The sequence below is a fragment of the Taurulus bubalis genome (genome assembly GCF_910589615.1).
Source record: "Taurulus bubalis genome assembly, chromosome: 13".
Classification (NCBI taxonomy): Eukaryota; Metazoa; Chordata; class Actinopteri; order Perciformes; family Cottidae; genus Taurulus; species Taurulus bubalis.
This window is the reverse complement of record NC_136601.1, coordinates 12,157,609-12,179,941: the sequence shown is the minus strand read 5'-3', so window position 1 is coordinate 12,179,941 and position 22,333 is coordinate 12,157,609. Positions and strand designations below refer to the sequence as shown.

The following is a 22,333-nucleotide window of genomic DNA, read 5'->3' as shown; positions in this document are numbered from 1 at the left end:
GAATAATTTCACCAAATACATCACATTGTATATTGTTGACATAATATCCCTACAGGAATGTTCCTACTCAAACTGTGTTCTACAGTTAGTGAGAACAGAGACAATATGTCAGGAAAATTATATATTTTATATTTTAATAATTAGTCATATATATTTTCTCTGTGTGCATCGGGAAGGAAAAAGCGGTGGTTAAGGAAGAAAGTTTCTAAAGATGTCAACGTACAAGTAGGATTCTGTGGCACGACAAATAGTTTGAAAGCCAACAATGGTCCAGTATTCAGCAAACTTTTGAAACAAACAGTATTTGCGCATTCTATAAAAACATTTCTGAAAGGGATCTTTACCTTTTGAACAATTGTTTTACAGGGAGCATCCAGGTTCATCCTAAATATCAAATTCACTGAGAAACTCAAGTGAAACTTTTTTTTGTGGTAAACTTTCTTTTCTTTTTCTTTCGAGGGGACCTTGACAGTTGTTGTCATTGAGGGATGAATAAGCATTACCTACTCGCTGTTCCCCTCCACTGTTCCTCATCATTTTCCCAACAATGTCCCAGTCACAGCCCGACTCTGTCTCTGTCCCTCAGCGGAGGATTAGTCAGATGAGGAGCCTCAACAGGTAGATTTTTTCCATGCATCAAACCATGTTCACAAAGCATGCCGACCTTCTGAGGGATGCCACACAGTCCTGCCAGTTTCTTTTTCAGCTAGGAAATGCACGCTTCCTGTCCCTGTAGTTGCTTCAAGAAATCTCACTGATGAGACCTCTCTGGTGCTTGCACAAAATTCATATTTGATTTCACCAGCACGAACACTCAGACAGAAATGGCAAGGAAACATTTACTGTACAGCTAGGTTAATGTTTAAGTCTGTTTACATTATAATAGTTATGGGTTATTCATACTAGAGGTGAAGTGATACCATCCAGGCATCACTCTGATAGGCTTTGTTCTCCACAAAAGGGCATTCTCAAGTTTAGTCGACTTTAATACAAGACCTCCACAGTTGGAGCCAAATAAGTGAGAATCTTCCAAAGTTACAGTTAATTTTACAAATTTCTCTTTAAATTTAGCAAGACAGGTTTTCTTCGCTCAGCTGTGGAGGAATATTGATAAACCCAGAAAATATAGATACATATTTCCAATAGTATTTCCGCCTTGTAAAAATATGATGCATGTACTTTTCATATTTGTAAATGCATTATTCTTCCTTACACTTGGAAGAGCTGAGGACAATATTTGTACAATTATACAAGCTCATCAACCTTGATTTTTTTTGTGGACGCTGGAAGGTGCAGCTGCTGGCGCTTTTGGGTTTGTGAGCTTTTCCCAGGTTACATTTACAGTACAGGTGCTGTTGAGGTTCTGAGACACTGAAATGTCATAAATAAAGTGAGTACAAGTGATTGACGGTGTGCGTCACAGTTCCTTTTACTTTTAACTGGACAATATCTCCAAGTGAACTGCATGGGCTTTTATGATCCAGCATTGCTTTCTACTGGGACGGCTTTCTCTTGGAAGCAAAGAGGATATTGACCACGTCTCTGTGTCTCCATCTGTCCTGGACAGACGAGAGAAGGAGGGGGGCGGTGTAAAGAAAGATGGAGAGCCTGAGCTTCCCCACAGAGACCAGCACAGCTCACAGAAAACACAGTAAAATGTTTTTTTCCCAACAGCATTGTTGTGTCTTTGGCATTCTATAATTCACAAATGCACCCCCAGTCGTGAAATCAATAAATAAATACATTTTACATACATCATGGTTGCTCTCAACGTGGATGTTTTTTTCCACCTTTCACCCTCTCTCATGGGAGTGAGAGAACCTGCATGGAATAACTGAAATTTCCAATGAATCTTTCATCTGCCAAGATGGGTTTTTGTTTTTTTTGCCCCTCCAGTGTCGGCTCATCTGCACTCCAGTTCCAGTGAAGTGCAATTACTATATTTTATCCCTGGGACCAAACACATATAATACATATGTTTATTTCCCCCATATCATATTGACACTAACCATTTTTTCTTCTCTTTTTCTCCACCTACAGCAACAGCACTTAAGCAGTAAAACATTCTCCCCGTCTTTCTCTGTTGGGAGAACCTGCTTGTAAAATGGGCAAAGACCTGTCCAAGGGGAAGTTGATGAGGCCGCATGAATATTTATGAGTGATGATCAGTGGGCTATTATTATCAGTATACCTATATGTTCATGCAAGAAATGTAACGCTTGCACACATGCAGAGCTCCAAATTAAAGTTGTCTTAAATCTCATCCTCGATGTGTCATTTCTTTATTTCGTTATTTTTTGCCCTGAAAGCAGAGAGTGTTATGTGATGTGAGCCACAAAACATTTCAATCTGTGAAACAGAAGAATCATCCGGGGGGGAAAAGTGTATCTCCATTATTCCCAATACTACATTTTGACCTAAAGTGAACACCAAGTTGATAATATAGAAACTGTTTCTTGGGTGTTTTATAAGATACGATGAAGCTTTTGAACATTATGACGTAATCAGTGTCCTACTTTGCTGCTTGCCAAACTTTAAAATGCGTCTTGGCTGTCTGTTTCTCTCTTTTTGTTTGTCTCACTAAAAGAAAGCAGGAAAAGATAATAGCTGTGTCCAAACTTGCTTCATTCCCTCATTCGATTCACTGCTAGAGCTCATCAGCACATTAACTTCTCTTTTCCCCTCAAGCCACAACCACTGTCTGGTTGGAATATATGTATTGTGGGCCTTTCCTGACATCTAGTGGACAAAAGGGAACATGGTCTTTACTTTGATATTCTAGTCTAGTGGAGAGTTTCTACTCAGTTTTGTGTTCCGATAAAAAGGCTTTGCTGCTGAAAGTACTGTTGCCTCAGAGGGATACTTTGAGTATCAAAAAGATACCATCAAATTTTTTCTCCTCAACGAGCAGCAGAAGTATTAATGTGCAAGTGTCTTAAACTACTCCTGCATTATAATCAAATGTCCTGATACCCATATGTATGCAACAGTGCAGTATGTTCCAAACATATTTTGCATATTTTGCTCAAATATGCCTGCTTTAGTGTCTCCAGTCCAAACTAACATGGTGACATAATGGCAGAGATGCTTTCTGTTTATTATGAATCAGCATTCATGAGGGTTCATGTTGCCTTGATCAAAGTCCTTGTTCCTATGTTGTGGAATAGGGGTTCATCATACACCAGTGGGATTTTGACTGACTTTCACAAGCCACTCCTCCTGCACACCTAAACCAATAGTTTGAGATCTGGTTTTACTGGAAGTGTGACTACTGGCACGGGCCAAGGCCATAAAACCAACAGTGAAAAACAGACATCAAACAGTCTCTCTGAATGTAAGACATGACTTGGACATAGTTTATGAAAGTCTTTCACAACAACCATGTCAATATTGTCACTGTAAATAATCATTTACAGGCACTTCACTGCAGTGGGAGATTCTGACTTAAACTTCCAAATGGTTTCCTCCTCCAACATGTTCAAACAAAACATCGTCTTTGAGAGCTTCTTGAGTTGCATCATCCTTCTCAGGTGACTCTCAGGCCAAGGTTGTTAGAGTTTTTACTTTTAAAATGAATTGGAGTTTTTTAGTTAGTTTTCAGTGTGTTTGCTATAGTTTTAATTTTCAGTTTTTCAGAAAGTTTTATTACATATTCATACAAAATACATGGTTGGAGAACTGTGTAGAAACGCCGATAAGGTTTATTCTTCACGCTAACACCTCATGAAATATCAAGTTAGATTTTTGTGAACTTCCTCAATGTCATGACGTAAATTCATGTCTCCTTTTTTTCATGGATTTTTTTTTAACCAGGCAATATTGTTTTTATTTTAGTTTACTATAATAACTCAAAACTTGAAATATTTCAGATCTTACAACTTGTCTTATTGAATAAAGTGTATTTAATTAATTTAAAATGTGTTATTATTTTATGTATATTGTTTTTCTCCATTCTCCTCTGGGTGTTTTTGATTTGTTGCAATTTACAAATTGGCTCCTGTGTAAGCATTAGGTTTGAGATAATTGCACCAAAAGGTTGAGTTAGCAACTGCTCTGGAGCTTCCTTAGCAGATAGAGTTGCTCGGTTGTCGTGGAGCTGTTGCAACGTTCAAATGTTCTTTGAACTTCTCTTCTGTGATTGATTAAAGGCTTCAAAACAGCTGCTGAATGGACGAATGGAGTGATATCGTCTTGTTGTTTCCAAGGTCACGGCTTAACTCCATCAATATATCATACTGTATATTCATTGTTGTTTTTTGACTGCCTAAATCACAAAATGGGTTATGATTCAGTTCCATACAGGGATAACACAAAGTTGAGAAAAAAGCCACCACAAACAAAGTCAAATGGACCGTGAGTATAAATGCACATCCTCACTAAACTTACTGAAATTGATGTACTACTGAAAATGATACAGCACGCCTTGGTGACACTTGCCTTTGGTCAGATATGTGTAGCTGTGTTCACATTGAACACATACTATTGATTGATGTTGATTATTATAAGCGTGTATTGGTAGTTTCTGAGCCACTGTCTACTCCTAACAGGCTCAGAAAACCTCATCACCTGCTGACCTCATCCAGTGCAGTCTGGTTATTGTGAACTTTGGATGTGGTTACGTTGGAACTGTGCAGATAGTCAAACACTACAATAAATCACACATTTGCACTTCAGCACAAAATGACACATGGGTTACATATTGCCTTTGTACCAGAAGTTCTTTCTTTTTTTTCTTCTTTTTTTTCCTCTTGAAAAAAGAACACATCTGTTTTTTATTGATTTAATAAATACAGTTATTTCTCAATCTTTTTAGTCCAATTATTTGTTTATAGAGTTTGACCAATGTGTTGTTTCCTATTTGGACTAAATTACATTGATGGTAGATTGCAACACGTAATAATCCATCAACCAATAGATCACAACAACTTGATCCAGGGAGTTTAGGTCATCTGACTTGGAGCACTCATGAGCAAACCTCAAAGAAGAAAATCCATGTTTAATTTCATGTGATTTTAGGTTAGATCAGCTGCTCAAATTACATTAATAGTCATAATTTCCTCATATTTGAACTGCATGATGCAAAGTCATGTCGTTTTTGTTGACGTTGTGGATCAAAATGTTCCCATTGTTTATGAGAAGAAGAAAAATGGGTGGGGATGAACACTTTAAACACTTTAAATGCATCAACATACATACATGTAATATTTTGGAAGTAGAATTATGCTTAATTAAAATACAACAAGTGTATACTTATCACCTTGTGTTCAGGCTTTTTATTGCATAATGCACCATAATTATTACAGAATGTGTTCTGGCTTTTTATAACATCATGCACCATAATTATTACAGAATGCGTTCTGGCTTTTTATCACGTAATGCACCATAATTATCACATAATGCACCATAATGATCCCATAATGCGTTACAGGTTTTTAGCCTTTTTTTAGGTTTTTAACTTTGACATGGACATATGAACAAGAATACAGTGAAAGTTTAAGATAAAAGAAACTTTCAGCTGTATTAATAATTTCCTCACATTTTAACTATAATTGAAACAACCCCATAGGACCCTACACTCACCTAAAGGATTATTAGGAACACCATACTAATACTCTGTTTGACCCCCTTTCGCCTTCAGAACTGCCTTAATTCTACATGGCTTTGATTCAACAAGGTGCTGAAAGCATTCTTTAGAAATGTTGGCCCATATTGATAGGATAGCATCTTGCAGTTGATGGAGATTTGTGGGATGCACATCCAGGGCACGAAGCTCCCGTTCCACCACATCCCAAAGATGCTCTATTGGGTTGAGATCTGGTGACTGTGGGGGCCATTTTAGTACAGTGAACTCATTGTCATGTTCAAGAAACCAATTAGAAATGATTCAAGCTTTGTGACATGGTGCATTATCCTGCTGGAAGTAGCCATCAGAGGATGGGTACATGGTGGCCATAAAGGGATGGACATGGTCAGAAACAATGCTCAGGTAGGCCGTGGCATTTAAACGATGCCCAATTGGCACTAAGGGGCCTAAAGTGTGCCAAGAAAACATCCCCCACACCATTACACCACCACCACCAGCCTGCACAGTGGTAACAAGGCATGATGGATCCATGTTCTCATTCTGTTTAGGCCAAATTCTGACTCTACCATCTGAATGTCTCAACAGAAATCGAGACTCATCAGACCAGGCAACATTTTTCCAGTCTTCAAGTGTCCAATTTTGGTGAGCTCTTGCAAATTGTAGCCTCTTTTTCCTATTTGTAGTGGAGATGAGTGGTACCCGGTGGGGTCTTCTGCTGTTGTAGCCCATCCGCCTCAAGGCTGTGCGTGTTGTGGCTTCACAAATGCTTTGCTGCATACCTCGTTTGTAACGAGTGGTTATTTCAGTCAAAGTTGCTCTTCTATCAGCTTGAATCAGTCGGCCCATTCTCCTCTGACCTCTAGCATCAACAAGGCATTTTCGCCCACAGGACTGCCGCATACTGGATGTTTTTCCCTTTTCACACCATTCTTTGTAAACCCTAGAAATGGTTGTGCGTGAAAATCCCAGTAACTGAGCAGATTGTGAAATACTCAGACCGGCCCGTCTGGCACCAACAACCATGCCACGCTCAAAATTGCTTAAATCACCTTTCTTTCCCATTCTGACATTCAGTGTGGAGTTCAGGAGATTGTCTTGACCAGGACCACACCCCTAAATGCATTGAAGCAACTGCCATGTGATTGGTTGATTAGATAATTGCATGAATGAGAAATTGAACAGGTATTCCTAATAATCCTTTAGGTGAGTGTATATGTCCATCTCAAATTTCATGTGAGTTTATTTATGTATTTGTTTTTTACTGTACAGTTTCTGAGATTATTAAAGTCAGTTAAAATTATATTCATAAAAAAAACTAATGTTCTCAAACTGTACAGTAAAAAGAATGGAATTAGACATTGGAAATAGTTGGGGTCATCCTGAATCTAAATATATAAAGGAAATGTTTTTATTTTGATGATTTTTGAACTTTCGAGTCCACTTTTCTAATTGAGTACAGTAGATTTATATCATATTTCAATTTCATATGATGTGCAACATAATGTTGTGTTTCACTTGTTATATCTAATTAGACAATGTATTGTTTAACTCTAAATTAAATTAATTAAATCTTCGTGCTTGTTGGGCTATCCAAGCACCGTAACACCACGAATACACCTCCACCTTTCAAGTGGCGGCTGCGTTGACTGAAGCAGATGACTGCTCACTTGACCGCAGCCGGTCACCGAGCAGGACAACAAACACAAACCCTCGCTCTGCTATTCACAGGTCATGAGACCTTCACTGACCGCCTGAACTCAGTAAAATACCAATACTTATCTGGAACAACTTCTTCCACAATAACACTTATAACGGGTAAACTCACTTAGTCCGATTAAATGTTTTAAAATAAAATAAGAAAGACATTGTCTTGCGCGGGTGACCTAATAATTGAACTGAACACGTATTATCAGGGTCACGGCTGCGGCTCGGCGCTTTACACCTGAACGCGGATGTTTTCAGCGGCACGATGACGCAATGTTGCGCAATCGGCGCTGCATGCCACGGGACATTTGCTGCTTGTGTCAGCGCAACTGAGGCGCGGGGAGCCGGGAACCGGTGAGGGGAGACCGCCGCAGACACACACACACACACACACACACACACACACACACACACACACACACACACACACACCGCCCTTCACAATTCAACATAAACCAACCATCGTGAGTTTGTCATCACTGACCACAGGTCTTTTTATGGGGCTTTTAAACCAATGTGTGCAAGCTGTCGCAGGATTCACGTCCATACACGTGGCTGTGATAGTCCATATACCCTTGTCCTCATATGATTATTCATAGATTCATAGACGCCCCCCCGTGTCCTCGTGTTGGGCGCATCCTAATGGGACAATCTCCTCCACGCGCCCTGTTATTTAAAGAGCACCCACTCTGTCTGAAACCTGCACTCTGTCAGAGAGTTAGTAACCCCTGGTTTATAATTAACCCGTTAATTTGCCAGACTACAGTGGAAGTGTAGAATACATTTACAATAAGTAAAACAAATAATTGTAAGACCATCATGGAAAAAGGTACAGTATGAGCAGAGTGGATATGGATTATTCTAGTGATGTGAAGACCTGATTGAAACGTGTCATTAGGTCTGATGCAACTTGACTGTTGGAGCTGCCACATGTTGTTTTGTGCTAATTTGTTCGTTCGGCTGGTGGAAGTAATCCTGTTGGAATGTGTCAGTGGTTTGAGCGTTTTTTCTCCCCTGTAGCTTTGGTCTGCTTGAACGTTACCCTGCAGTTATCCTAGTACTTAGTGAGTAAGCAGGTAGTGGATTGTGAAGACATTTCATTTACCTGTGTTAGCATCTTTGCACTGGATGATTGGAGGTTAGTGTCACCACGCTGGGCTGCTGGCAGCTTAGCAAAGCAGGAGTTATGGGGTGTCTGTGGATGTAAAAGCAACGTTATTTCAATATGTCCTGAAGCATTGCATTATCTGCTGAAGTGGTGGCTTTTTTTGTTTTGTAACCAGACTGTGGTTAATCTGTGTTTTGAATAACTTTATCTCATAAATCATGTATTTACATACATTTCTGTGAAATGTCACTTTCAAATAAAATGACTGGCATAGTAGTTTCTTCTTAAAACTTGTTTGGTTGCACATTTTATGTCGGGATATAATTGATAAGATAAACATATTGGGTACTTTGTATTCTGAACTACCTGATAGATGATTCACAGGTTCTTGAACTTTGCCACATATTCTAGAGGCAGTAGTAGATGTTTTGCTATGTTTTTCTTTGAAACTTTTGTTTTTGTTTTAAATTCATTTTTTTTAACAATAATTATTGTTTTATTTGTTTCCAAATCCCTTTTTGATAATCTAATCTGGACACGTTTGTGCTTCACAGCTCGTAGCAACATGACAGAGTTTTGGAAGGAGAACTCCAAGACTGCCACGGTGGAGGAGATGATGCTGGACACTCGTGCCAAGGAGCTGACTCAGCAGGAGCTGCCCGAGATCCTGTCCATGCTGCCCTGCCTGGCTGGATTCAGAGTGCTGGAGCTGGGAGCCGGCATTGGGTGAGCGCACAGCTGCTTTAGACTAGTCTGTAGGACTCGATGTGTGTGAGCAGGGTTTTCAGGGTCTCTATAGCAGAAGACTATGTCAAGTTGTGGTGATACGATTACGTCTTTTAATGTTATGATGTCTAAAAAAGCAAATGTGGTTCTGCACTTAATGAAGATGGTGAGGTAGATTTATACTGGCCTGTCTCTCCAGTCGTTACACCAGCCACCTGCTGACCAAGGCATCCCATGTGACGGCTGTGGACTTCATGGAGAGCTTTGTGGAGAGGAACAGGCAGGACAATGGTCACCATGGCAACGCTGACTTCATCCAAGCTGACGTCACAAAGCTGGATATACCCCAAAACAGGTGTGTGTGTGTGTGTGTGTCTGTGTCTGTGTGTCTTTTGTGTGTGTATGTGTGTCTATGTTAACGCCTTACATTGTTATCCATGCAGCGCTGTCGGGACGGCAGGACAGATATGACACTCACAACTATTAGATGGATTGCAAGGTGGTTCAGACACATTTATTGTCCGCAGACGATGAAGCCGACTGTCTGACCCCTGACTTTTCCTGCTGTTGGATCAATGAGACATTCATGCCCACCATGAGGAAGAATTGTAATCATTTTGTTAATCCCCAGTTTCCATTTAGCGCCATCATCCGGTCCAAACCTTCATTTGTCTGCTGATATCAGCATTTAGCAAAGGACAGCCTCTCAGTGCATTCTGCTGGAGGACGAATGACGGACAGTAATGAACTAGTGCTGCTTACAGCCATTAAATACGCTAGCCATTAGATCATACATTGGACATTTCCAAGCTTTCGACTGAAACCAGAATACTGGCTTTATTTAGATAAACGAAAGCAATTTTAGCGTTTTGTTTTATTTTGATTTATCCATTTATTGTGCCCCTCAGCATTGACTTCATCTTCTCTAACTGGCTGCTGATGTACCTGAGCGACGAGGAACTCAAGTCCTTCATGGCGAAGATGTTGGGCTGGCTGCGGCCCGGTGGCTTTCTTTTCTTCAGAGAGTCCTGCAACCACCGCTCAGGTACTGAGCTCACGATAAAACATCCACATCTTTCGCTCATCAATAATAATGAATTAAACATGAAAACAACTGAATCTGACCCAAGAAAATGTATTTTTCAGTTGACTGTGAATGTTCAGCAACAGCAACGTCTTTTTTTTTTTAAACAATAAGGAGAAGAAAGGATTTGTTTTAACTTTTATATTTGAACCAAGGTGACGCCAAGAGGGACTTCAACCCCACCTGCTACCGCACTGAGGCACAATACAGCCACATTGTCTCATCACTTCCCGTGGAGGAGCATGAGGGGGGCCAAATGTTTGGTTTTGACATTGTATTGAAAAAGAAAGTTCAGACCTATGTCGAGGTAGGCGTTAAAGTATTGTAGTGAAACCAAAGCTGTGTGAGGATGTGTTGTTAACCCATTCTGACCCCTGTCCATCCCTCATGTTCTCGTGCTTCTCCTTTTCCAGATGAAAAACAATCCGAATCAGATCTGTTGGCTTGTGGAGAAGGTTCCCCGCTCCTCGAGCACCGACAGCGGATTCAGCACCTTCCAGCAGTTCCTGGACAACCAGCAGTACACTAAACGCGGCATCTTGCGCTACGAGAAGATGTTCGGGGCCGGTTATGTCAGCACAGGCGGGCCCAGCACCACCAAGGTAGGAATAATGTCTGGAAACCACCAGAGCTGTTGGCTTAAATGCAATAGGTGCTTTTCGGTTGGTGATAATGTTCGCTAGAGCATGAAATAAATGTACTACTCAGGTCCACTACTTTGATCCAGATTGAAATATCTCAGAATTAGTTGCCATGATATTTGCTACACACATTCAAACCAGCCTCGGGATGAATTTTAATTAAGCAATAAGGTACGAGAGGCAGCACTCTCAACCAATCAGAATGCTTGATTTCATCTACCCGTATTATAATAACCGTTAATCTTGCATAGAGCAATTCATTTGTCTACTACTTCGGTTTATGATCAATTACCAGCTAAACTAATGACACGCCCATTAGCCTCAGCTGTGCTTTGTGTTTAGTGCCTTATTTTGTCTTATTTTATTTATTTAAAAGCTTTTAATGCCAACATGCTAAACTACTTTGGATAAACTAAAGAATGAAGCCTTTTTCTTTGCTGACAGGAGTTTGTGGATCGGCTGAACCTGAAGCCCGGACAGAAGGTTCTGGATGTTGGCTGTGGCATCGGTGGAGGAGACTTTTACATGGCAAAGGTGAGAGCCTCGGCATCTGGGATTGGTAGACTGACTGTTGTGATGATGGGGACATTTTATAATGATTAAAGGCACTGCAGCGATAGCAATGGTTTTATTACTTTTCAGACGTTTGGAGTGGCGGTGCTTGGGCTGGACCTGTCGGACAACATGGTGGACATCGCCATGGAGAGGGCAATCACTGAGAAGTTGCCATCAGTACGTCTTATCTTACTGGTTTAAATACCTCAGATAATGGTTTGATTAATAGATATATAATGTATTTATTTATTGTTATCAGTGATGGCATGCACTCTACTTCAGGTCCAGTTTGAGGTGGCCGATGCCACTAAGAGGTCATTCCCTGAAGGTTCCTTTGATGTGGTTTACAGCAGAGACACAATCCTGCACATAGAAGACAAACCCGCCCTCTTCAAACGCTTCCATGTGAGCATCTACTCTCATACTTTAAACGGTAGCATTAAGTTGTTTCATTGACTTTCTAACCCTCTTTCATGTTGTAGCTTGTAAGATGTCTGGCAAATCTAACAAAATGCATGCACAAGCTACGTCAAACACTTTTATGTGACTTAATACGGTCTAACTAAACCGCCATTTTTTTCATTCACCTCGTTCTTTGTATCCAGTCATGGTTAAAGCCAGGCGGCAAGTTGCTTATCAGTGATTACTGCGGCGGGGAGAAGCCGTGGACACCGGCGTTCGAGGTCTACGTCAAACAGAGAGGCTATGTCCTCTACACACCATCAACGTATGGCAAGGTAAATATACAGTAGAGCCTGATTGTGCAACAGTTTGTGGAAGGACCACACTGCCCTATGGGTGTTTCAACCTTTGGGTCCTCTTTACTATTATATAACTAGATTGGGACACAAATTATCGGAACTATGTTGCAATGTCTGTTCACACACTTAACTATTCAATATATAAACAAAGTGATATCTCCGTGAATTTACCATTTATGTCTTGGCATATATGTTGAGTCGAGAAATGCCAAAGATATTTTTATGCAGAATATAGAAACAGTGTCACCATTACATAGTTTGTCCACCAGATAAGATAAGATAAGATAAAATAAGATAATCCTTTATTAGTGGGGAAATTGCAGGATTACAGTAGTATTGCACACAAGAGACACATAGTAAATAATAATCAAGTAATATAAATAAACAGTAATAAAAACAGTAAAGAAGAATATAGTAGCAATATTAAATTAAATATACAGACGGAATAGAAAAGTATATAAAAGTCCTTAGATGTATTTATATTGCGAGCACTGACAATTACGTTTTGAAACTGTACAGTGTCGTGCTCCTCTTCCCTCACTGTGCAGTGAAAAGAGAAATGTATATATAACATATTAATTAATTAATATATGATATATATATATATTAATATTAATCGTTTTAATGGTTTCCTGTCTGTGCACTGGTGGCTATCTAACAATTGCACAAACTTCCCTAAAAGACAAAAAACCCAAGTCGTAGTAAATGAGCTATAAAACATAACAAGGATGGTCCTTAGAACTGTTAGTGAAGCTAAGATCTCATGTTCAGTTAAGATCTTAAACTATTAAAGACTGTATACTTATGAATGAATCCTTTGTCTGCTTGCCAAGTCCCCAGGCACATTGTGTAACTGAGTCTGCCCTGTAGATGAATTACTATTGTCCACCAGCTGGCGGCGCTGATTGCCTGACTACTTCACCCCTTCCGTCTCTTCTCCTGTAGTTCCTTCAGGAAGCTGGTTTCTGTAACATTCAGTCAGAAGACCGGACCGCCCAGTTCATCCAGGTCATAAAGACAGAGCTGCAAAGAGCAGAGCTCATCAAGGAAGAATTTATTCAGGTTAGTCGGCAAAACCTGTCAACTTACTAAAACAAACTACACCTTAATGTTTCCCAAAATTCTTTGAACGACTGCTCACCATGCCTGCTCCTGTCCAATGCAGGAATTCTCTGAAGAGGACTATTTGGCAATAGTAAACGGATGGAGGGAAAAACTAAAACGTTCCAACAGTGGAGACCAGCGATGGGGACTCTTTTATGCAACAAGAGATTGAGTTCTTGCACTAAGATTTGAGAAGATAATAAAAGAAAGAAGGGAATGCTTCTTTATTATCTATGTTTTGTTAGCAATGTTAACAATTTGAGAAGAAAACATGCAGTGTTTGTTAAGTGAGAAGCTGTCCAATGTGATGAGGTTAATAAATATAAAAAGTTTGTGTGTACACCTGTGTATATATATTCCGTTACAGAAAAAAAAAAAGCCAACAATATGTAATCAGATTACTGATATATTTAGTTAAAATGAGAATTTTAGCAGGATTCCATTTTCACAACAATTACATTTACAATGGACAATTACACTATTACATGAGACATGCACTTTGAGTTGCAAGTTGCTTCATCTTCAACCTCATTGGCAAAACCAGTTGTTTGACTTCACTGTTAAAGTGACACTGACTTTGAAAACATATATAACCTGTTCTGAAAGCAATAAAATGCACCCATACTTACATACATAAATTACTTTTTCACCTACATGGAGCTACATCCAGGTCATGTTTTGTTCATTTGAAAAAAAGATTTGAACCTGAAAAATCAAGTTTTGTTGTTGAACTTTGAAAAATAATATATTTTTTCAGCTTTCAGTAACAAATTTTATATTTTCAACTTTCACTCTTTTTTGTTGTTGTGTTTAGAGGTTGTACATCGGGATTATATATTATTGTAGCCCTGATTTTTATGTTTAATTTGATATTTGACATGTTTGTTTTTTTGGGGGGGAGGGATTTCAAACCATGATTTTTTCTTGATTTTCCTAGGGCTCAACAGGTTAACAATGAAGGCTGAGAACATGCCTCAACCACGTTGCCTTCAGAGAATTATGACTCACTATTAGGGCTGCAACTAACGATTATTTTAATACTGTAACGGAACATAACGGAACTTTAACGACAATACACAACCCAAACACGTTAGCTAACGTGATAGCAAGCTGACTAGCTTCCATTAAAAACAAGTTTGAGGAACATGAAGACGCTGAATGGCCAAGACTCCACTTGTCAAAGATCTTCTATTTTTGAGAACATCACAATCTCAGCTTGTTAATGCGTGCTAATTATTGGATGCCTGGTGTAACCTCCAGAAGAACTCAGTTCAACAACTTCTCTCGTTCTCTATATTTATTTACTAAATGATCACAAGCAAAGTACTCAGCGCTGCAATTGCAAAAGCAGTGAGTGGTACAGCCAACACGCAGGTTGGGTCCAGAACCACTGCCCACCAACGGAAGTGGGGCCTTTCATACACAGGTTATCGTCACAGGTTCGTCTCGCCTCGTCCTAACATCTGATTGGCTCTATCCTGTCAAGAGGAGGAGAATCCCGTGTTCTCATCTTTTCTCACAAGACTGGACCGTGCAACGACCCGTCTGCTTCACTAATGTCAACATACTGATAAACAGTTGTGAGTGTTGAAGTGCGCAGGCGTGTGACTGACTTCCCTTGAGAACTGGACCTTTCATAGACACAACCAACTCCAGCTGCATAGCTGTGTTATACTGACCTCGCTGACCTGAGCTTTAATAGGCATGAAGAGTAATGGAGAATATCTGCAGAATATAAGGATTTATATTATCAATCCCCCTTTTTACATAATTTATTATGTAAACTAAACAATAATATAAAGCTCCAACCATGGACTATATCAGTTCATAACTATGTGTGTTAATTATTTAACAGACTGGAAATCTCTAACAGACATGGGTTACATCATTTGTGTGTTACTTAACAAGCTTTTCTCGTGTCTCACTCCAATCTCAGAAACGCTGGCCGGCCAGTTGCTCTGCTCCGCTCTTTTTTTTCTTCTCCGCGACTTATTGCCCGGCGTAATAATCGCGCGACACAACGAATCGATAATGAAATTCGTTGCCAACACTTTTGATAATCGATTTTTATCGATTTTATCGATTCGTTGTTGCAGCCCTACTCACTATACCTTCATACAGCATATTCACGGGATTGGCAGTAAACTAAATTGACGCTAGTGACACAGTTATGTTTAGCAAGCTGTTTTAGGCCATACTTGGCATGAATGACAGTATAAGAGCAACAAACTATGCCAGGTTGTGCCGTTCAAAAACTACACTGTATCTGACGTTTTGCACCACTGTGAACACAGCGTGTCCCTGCGATGCCGTCCGGTGTGTGAGATGAACTTGTTTTGAATGAACTGGTTTATTATTTTTGCGTGAGGCAGATGTTCTGCTGAGACTATAAACAAATCAGTTTGCTGTAAACTTCACTACCATTCGTGAGGCTGTCCTTGAGACGCCGAGGACACGTAGTGAGGACAAGCGTGAAAGTGAAAGTTGGTGCCTATTCAAAACACTCATGTCAATAAATCCTTAACAAAACGCTGTTGTCCGTCATACAATACACTACAATACAAGGACACAGGTATAATCATTAGTTAAAAAGTCACTTGTGGTTAAAAACATACTTACACTTGTTCCAATGCTTCCAGAGACAAGAAAAATGCCTTGTATCACTCTGTGTTGGCTTGGTCAAATCTTTTATAATTACATTTTCGGATTCATCCAGTCGACATTTAAATTTGTACATGAAATTCCTCAAAACAGCATAAAGAGTGGGAACATTATGAGTCACAAACATGTGACTTGCACTTGCCGTTTTGTTATGTAGCACACTCTATACTCATATAACTAATAATAAGATGACATGACACGGTGGTTTCAAATAACGTGCATTTCTTTACTGTATCGTTCACAGGACAAAATACCCAGCATTCTACACGGGTTAACAGTGGGGCACTACGAATGCCCCCGAGGGAACAAACACAATTGAATAACAATACACAACAGGTCAAGGCTTTTATAATTACATTTTCGGATTCATCCAGTCGACATTTAAATTTGTACATGAAATTCCTCAAAACAGCATGAAGAGTGGGAACATTATGAGTCACAAACATGTGACTTGCACCTGCCCATCTGGGAAGTTTTAGCAAGATTCTAAAAGCATCATTATATGCCACCTGAATCTTTTTAATTTTTGCTCTGCTGTACCTGCACCACAGGTGTGCTGTATAGAGGGGAGTACAGTAGGCTCTAAAGAGAGCAGTTTTAACATCTTCTGTGCACATAAAAAATGTACGTGCCAGCATATTGGCTTGTGCATAAAGTTTGCAACACTGCCGCTGCACATCGTCATCATCAATTAAGTCATCCCTAATAATGTGACCCAAATATGTGACTTTGTGCAGCACATTCAGCTGCTGGTCTCCCATAAAAAATGAGGGAAACTGTAGCTTCTGATCTTCTTTTGTTTTAGCAATCATGACAACACTCTTTTTAGAGTTGAATGTGATGTCATAGTGCAGCCCATAACTTGAGCAGACTCTGAGCAGTTGCTGTAACCCAGCGCTATAAGGAGACAGGACCACTAAGTCATCAGCGTACATCAGATGGTTAATAAGAGTTTCCCCCACCATACCCTGTCTTACACCCTTTTAACTTTTTGGAAAGGTCATCCATGTACAGATTAAAAAGAGCAGGTGACAGTATTCCACCTTGTCGAACGCCATTGGTCACTAGGAAGGGTGCAGATACAATCTTACCCCATCTAGCTCGCATGGTTTGACGTGAATACCAAAAGTGCAAAATCCAGATCAAGTATGGAGGGACCCCTCGCTCTTGCAGTTTGACAAATAGTTTAAAATGATTAATTCTATCAAAAGCTTTAGATGCATCTAGGAAACACATACATATTGTGGTGTTAAGTCTCCTGTACTTACTAACAACTTCCTTCAGTGCATATATACATAAATCTGTGCTATGTTTACTCTTAAAACCAAATTGATTGTCAGTGGTTATCATGTACTCTTGAAGCCTATCTAAGAGAATCCGTTCTAGTACTTTAGAAAGTACGCTGGTCAGAGCAATTGGTCAGTAATTTTCAATGCTGGATATTTTACCGGTTTTGTTTTTAATTACTGGCACCAACAAAACAGTCAGCATAGAGTCAGGAAGTACGCCGTGCAGTAACAGTCCAGAAAAACACATCCCAAGTAACACTGAAGCTCTGTTGCTAGCATGCCTCAGATGTTCTGCTGCTATTCGGTCAAGGCCACATGCTTTGTTCAACGGCAGTTTTTCAATGGCATACAACACTTCGTCAGGTCTAATACAAACACCAGCATCATTAGGAACGTCACTAATATTAAATGCGTCACTCTTAACACTGTTAAACATATCCCTATAATGTTTACTCCACAGATCTGCAATACCGTCTGATCCAATAGCCCCATCAATATTGGATGGCAGGGGCATCTTACTGTTATTGGCAACCTTAACTTCTTTCCAGAAATCTTAGGCATTATTCTGTTGAAACCTTTTGGCCATGGAGTTTGCCCTCATGGCTTGTTCATTTCTTTTAATAAAGCGCACAACATATTTAAATCTAGCATTTGCCTGTTTCTTGTGTTCACACTCTGGACCATGTCTTGCTTTTCCTGATAAAACCCAGTTTTTAAAAGCTTCTCTTGCCTCTATATGGAGTTCAGACACATATTCATTCCATCCTGGCCTAAGATTATGTTGTTTAGCCCTTTTTTTGCAAAATAATTTCCTTACATTATTGAGACAGTTCACAATGTTATCATACATTACACACAGATCACTATTATGATTTTGATTTTTACAGTTAATGTTGCCACACATAATTGCATCAAGTGGTATATCAATATTTCCGAGGCTCTTATCAGTTTGTGACTTTTAAAGCAATAAATCATCTTCTGTGATCTTTGCCCAATCTACTTTAAAATGTTGTTCATAATTATCATTATCATTGCTGGTCAACTCAGGTAGGTTCTCAATATTTGGTATCATAGAGACAGGTATGTGGTCTGTTGTAACCAGATCATACAAGATTGCAAAATCCTCGAGACAGTCATGAACATCAGCTCTACAAATACAGTGATCCAGCCAATATGTTGTATGCCACGCTTCACTGGTATATGTGTAGCTATTTACTGGCAACAGCACTTTGCTGGAATGAACCAACTTGGTATCTTGACAGAATTGCATTAGGTGTTGACCAAACAGGGAGTTATTATCTGAAATATTAGCATTCATATCCCCCACAACAAATATATTTGTATATGCACTTTCTTTGATAAAATAACTTATTAAAGCGTATTTGTCCTCGTTTTGGTTACTTTCATAAGGAGTGTAAACATTTAAAATGACAAAAACCTTATTATTATGTACAACTTGAATTGCTATGCACCAGTCCACCTCTAGTCTAATCACACTGATCAGTGGGTCATATTTTTTGTGCCACATAATGGCTATCCCACCAGGTATTCTGCCACGCACTATTCCCTTGCTTAGGTCTGTTGTGGATTCCCCTGCCCCATGAAAATCACTATTTACCGAATTAAGTTGATCCAGATCTTGTTTGGCTAAAAAAGTCTCTTGTACACACAATATATCAGCACTCTCCATTAAAGTGTCAATAACAATGCGTCGCGCTTTGTCCCTGGCAGACTGTCCAAGGCGCAAGCCACGCGAATTATAGGACACAACTCTAATACTCATGTTTTAATAATTTTGCATGGCAGCAGATGCCCCAGCTTTAGACATGTCCCTTGCAACAGCAGGTGTTTGTACATCCAGTGGACCCACAGCCGCGGCCTTGCGGGCTTCATAGAAACGCCGTACAAATGTCCCTTCTGGCCAAAGCTGTGGCTCATACGTTTCACCTACGTCATTGCACTCGGCGGTAATTTTGAAGGAGCTAAACCGACTTGACGCAGTGTCTATCTTTTGACAGGTCACATCGTGGCAGAGCTTTTCTTTTAGATAACTTGCCAGTGCCTCGGAGTCCAAATCGGGCGAGAATTTTGTAGCGAATACACTCACCAGTTGTGTCTTTATAGCTTGTATGTTTCCCCCAGCACTCCTTCCAACAATACCGTCTTCTTCTTTCTGGGAGGATCTTGACGTGGACCTCCAGTCCGCGATTCGGACTGAGCAGCAGTGTTCTCTGGAACAGGCGCTAGTCGTCGACCCTTTCTCACAACATTACTCCACTTTGGGGAGCTTGACAAAGATGTTGACCCCCCCGGGACTTTTCACCGTCACAGCCCTCTTCGCTTCCACAGCGCAGGGCCCCGCCACAGGCCCCGCCACAGGCCCCTCTCTGGAGCCCAAGCCCAGTCCGGTAAAGTTGGAAAGAGATTCACAGATTCGGACTTCCAGGATCAATAACTCTTTCGCGAAACGGTGTTACAACACAAACGATACCTCTCTGTAATCGTAGTGATGCAGACAACAAGCTACAACCTTCATTTTACAAAATCGGGTCGTTCTCCGAGCTGCACGGATAACATTGGTCTCTATGTGCAACCGGCTGTGAGACGAGTGCGCACAGGGGCGCAGGGACCGTCTGCAAAGTGCAATGCAGAAAATACATACTACAAAAATAATCAATGACTTCACTATTATGAATTGTAGCATTGCCAAAATAATGTTGGGCTCAATGGGCTCCCCCTTGGTGTATTACAGTTGTTATTTTGAATAAATATGATTTCTATGAATTTCTATTCATATTTAATTAATATGAATATGCTATAACGTCACAGTAATACAGTTTAAAAAGACAAAAACCATGTCATAGATCATTGAGCTCCCCCTGGTTGTACTAGAGTTGTCCCTTTGAATACATATGATTTCTTTGATTTTTTATGAATTCTTTTTAATATTTAATTAATATGCTATAGCGACACAGTAATACAGTTTAAAAAGACGAAAAGCATGTCATAGATCATTTGGCTCCCCCTTGTTGTACTACAGTTGTCCTTTTGAAAAAATATGATTTCTTTGTTTTTTATGATTTTTTATGAATATTTAATTCATATTAATATGCTATAGTGTCACAGTAATACAGTTTAAAAAGACAAAAATCATGTAGTACATCATTGGGTTCCCCCATGTTGTACTACAGTTGTCCTTTTGAAGAAATGTGATTGCTATGATATTCTATGAATTTCTTTAAATATTTAATTCATATTATTATGCTATAGTGTCACAGTAATACAGTTTAAAAATACAAAAATCATGTCCTACATCATTGGGCTCCCCCTTATTGTACTACAGTTGTCTTCTTGAAGAAATATGATTTATATGAATTTTTATTAATATTTAATTGCAATTAATATTCAATAGAACCGAAGCTGTGTTTCAACCTGCGGCACAGTGAATTCCAAAGTTTGAGGCCAGATGAACTCATCACAGGCGAGGCAATGTTATTATTCAAATTGTTGTTGTAACAGATCATTTATCTCCAATGAACCCATCTGTTGATGCATCAAACCTGAAAACATATGCTAAAATATCACGATTTGGATTGCTAAATGGATATTCAAGTCAGACAGAGCAGATGGTCTGGAGTGTAATGTCAGATAAACCCATCAAAGTGTTGCATGAAGTAAACATGACTTAACTTGAACCTTAATTTAACTTGCCTTCTATTTTTGGATATACATTTTCCTGACAATTTTTCCGAGAGGTAATTGAATGTTCGATTAGAGCCATCCTCAATTCTATGGATACTGCTGGCCGACTATACCTCATGAATCACTATACCATGGGTATAATTGTGTACGGCACGAGAGAGCAAAGGGCCAGGCAAGGGTTAACAAAAGTGAGTATATAGTTATTATACTTTTATCATTTCAATATTGTAGTTTGTAGAGGTGTCAGCAGGCTTCAGATTCTTCCTTCCAGTCATTAATTCTAATGTTATTATAATATTTAACATCATGTTTAACATCAAATGCACATCATCAATTTAGCTGTTGTAGGAAAACAAGGTATGAGCCCATTGATGTTGCAAATGTTTTTTGTCATTTTAGACTTTATTACTGTGATGCTATTGGATATTGTTTGCAAAAAAATATGAATAATAATTTATACAAATTCATAGAAATTATATTACTTCAAAGTAACAGCTGTAGTACACCATTGGGGAGCCCACTGATCTAGGACATGATGTTTGTCTTTTTAAACTTTATTAATGTGACCCTATTGAATATTAACTGCAATTAAATATTAATAAATATTAGTATAAATTCATAGAAATCATATTTATTCAAAAGGACAACTGTAGTACAACAAGGGGGAGCCCAATGATCTAGGACATGATTTTAGTCTTTTTAAACTGTATTAATGTGACCTTATTGAACATGAATTGCAATTAAATATTATTAAATATTAATAGAAAATCATACAAAACATATTTCTTCACAAAGACAACTGTAGTACACCAAGGGGGAGCCCACTGATGTAGGAAATGATTTTTGTATTTTTAAACTGTATTACTGTGACGTTATAGCATATTAATATTAATTAAATATTCAAAAAAATTCATAGAAATTATATTTTTTCAAAAGGACGACTGTAGTACAACAAGGGGAAGCCCATTGCTGTATGACATTATTTTGGCAATGCTACAATTCATAATAGTGAAGTCATTGAATATTTTTGTAGTATGCATTTTCTGCATTGCACTTTGCAGACGGTCCCTGCGCCCCTGCGCGCACTCGTCTCACAGCCGGCTGCACATAGAGACCAATGTTATCCGTACAGCTCGGAGAACGACCTGTTTTTATAAAATGAAGGTTGTATCTTGTTGTCTGCATCACTACGATTACAGAGAGGTATCGTTTGTGTTGTAACACCGTTTAGCGAAAGAGTTATTGATCCTGGAAGTCCGAATCTGTGAATCTCTTTCCAACTTTACCGGACTTCAGTGAGAGAGTTCTGTCACCTCTTTACTCTTTCTCAGTGACTTCCTTCTGACAGCCCAGCACGCTACGCCTCCTGCCTGTGACTGCTACGCGTCTGCGCGCAGAAAGCGGACCGTGAGAG

General features: G+C 39.4%; 1 protein-coding gene across 1 annotated transcript; it reads left to right on the top strand.

Moving 5' to 3' along the window:
* The first annotated feature begins 7,630 nt into the window (after positions 1-7,630).
* pmt (phosphoethanolamine methyltransferase) lies at positions 7,631-13,574 on the top strand. Its single transcript, XM_079228313.1, has 12 exons — positions 7,631-7,642; positions 8,951-9,122; positions 9,322-9,477; positions 10,031-10,167; positions 10,362-10,513; positions 10,620-10,808; positions 11,292-11,381; positions 11,490-11,579; positions 11,685-11,807; positions 12,008-12,139; positions 13,109-13,225; positions 13,329-13,574. Exons 2-12 carry the CDS (start codon positions 8,962-8,964, stop codon positions 13,437-13,439), a joined length of 1,458 nt encoding a protein of 485 aa, XP_079084439.1. The 5' UTR covers positions 7,631-7,642; positions 8,951-8,961; the 3' UTR covers positions 13,440-13,574.
* Positions 13,575-22,333: the final 8,759 nt, after the last annotated feature.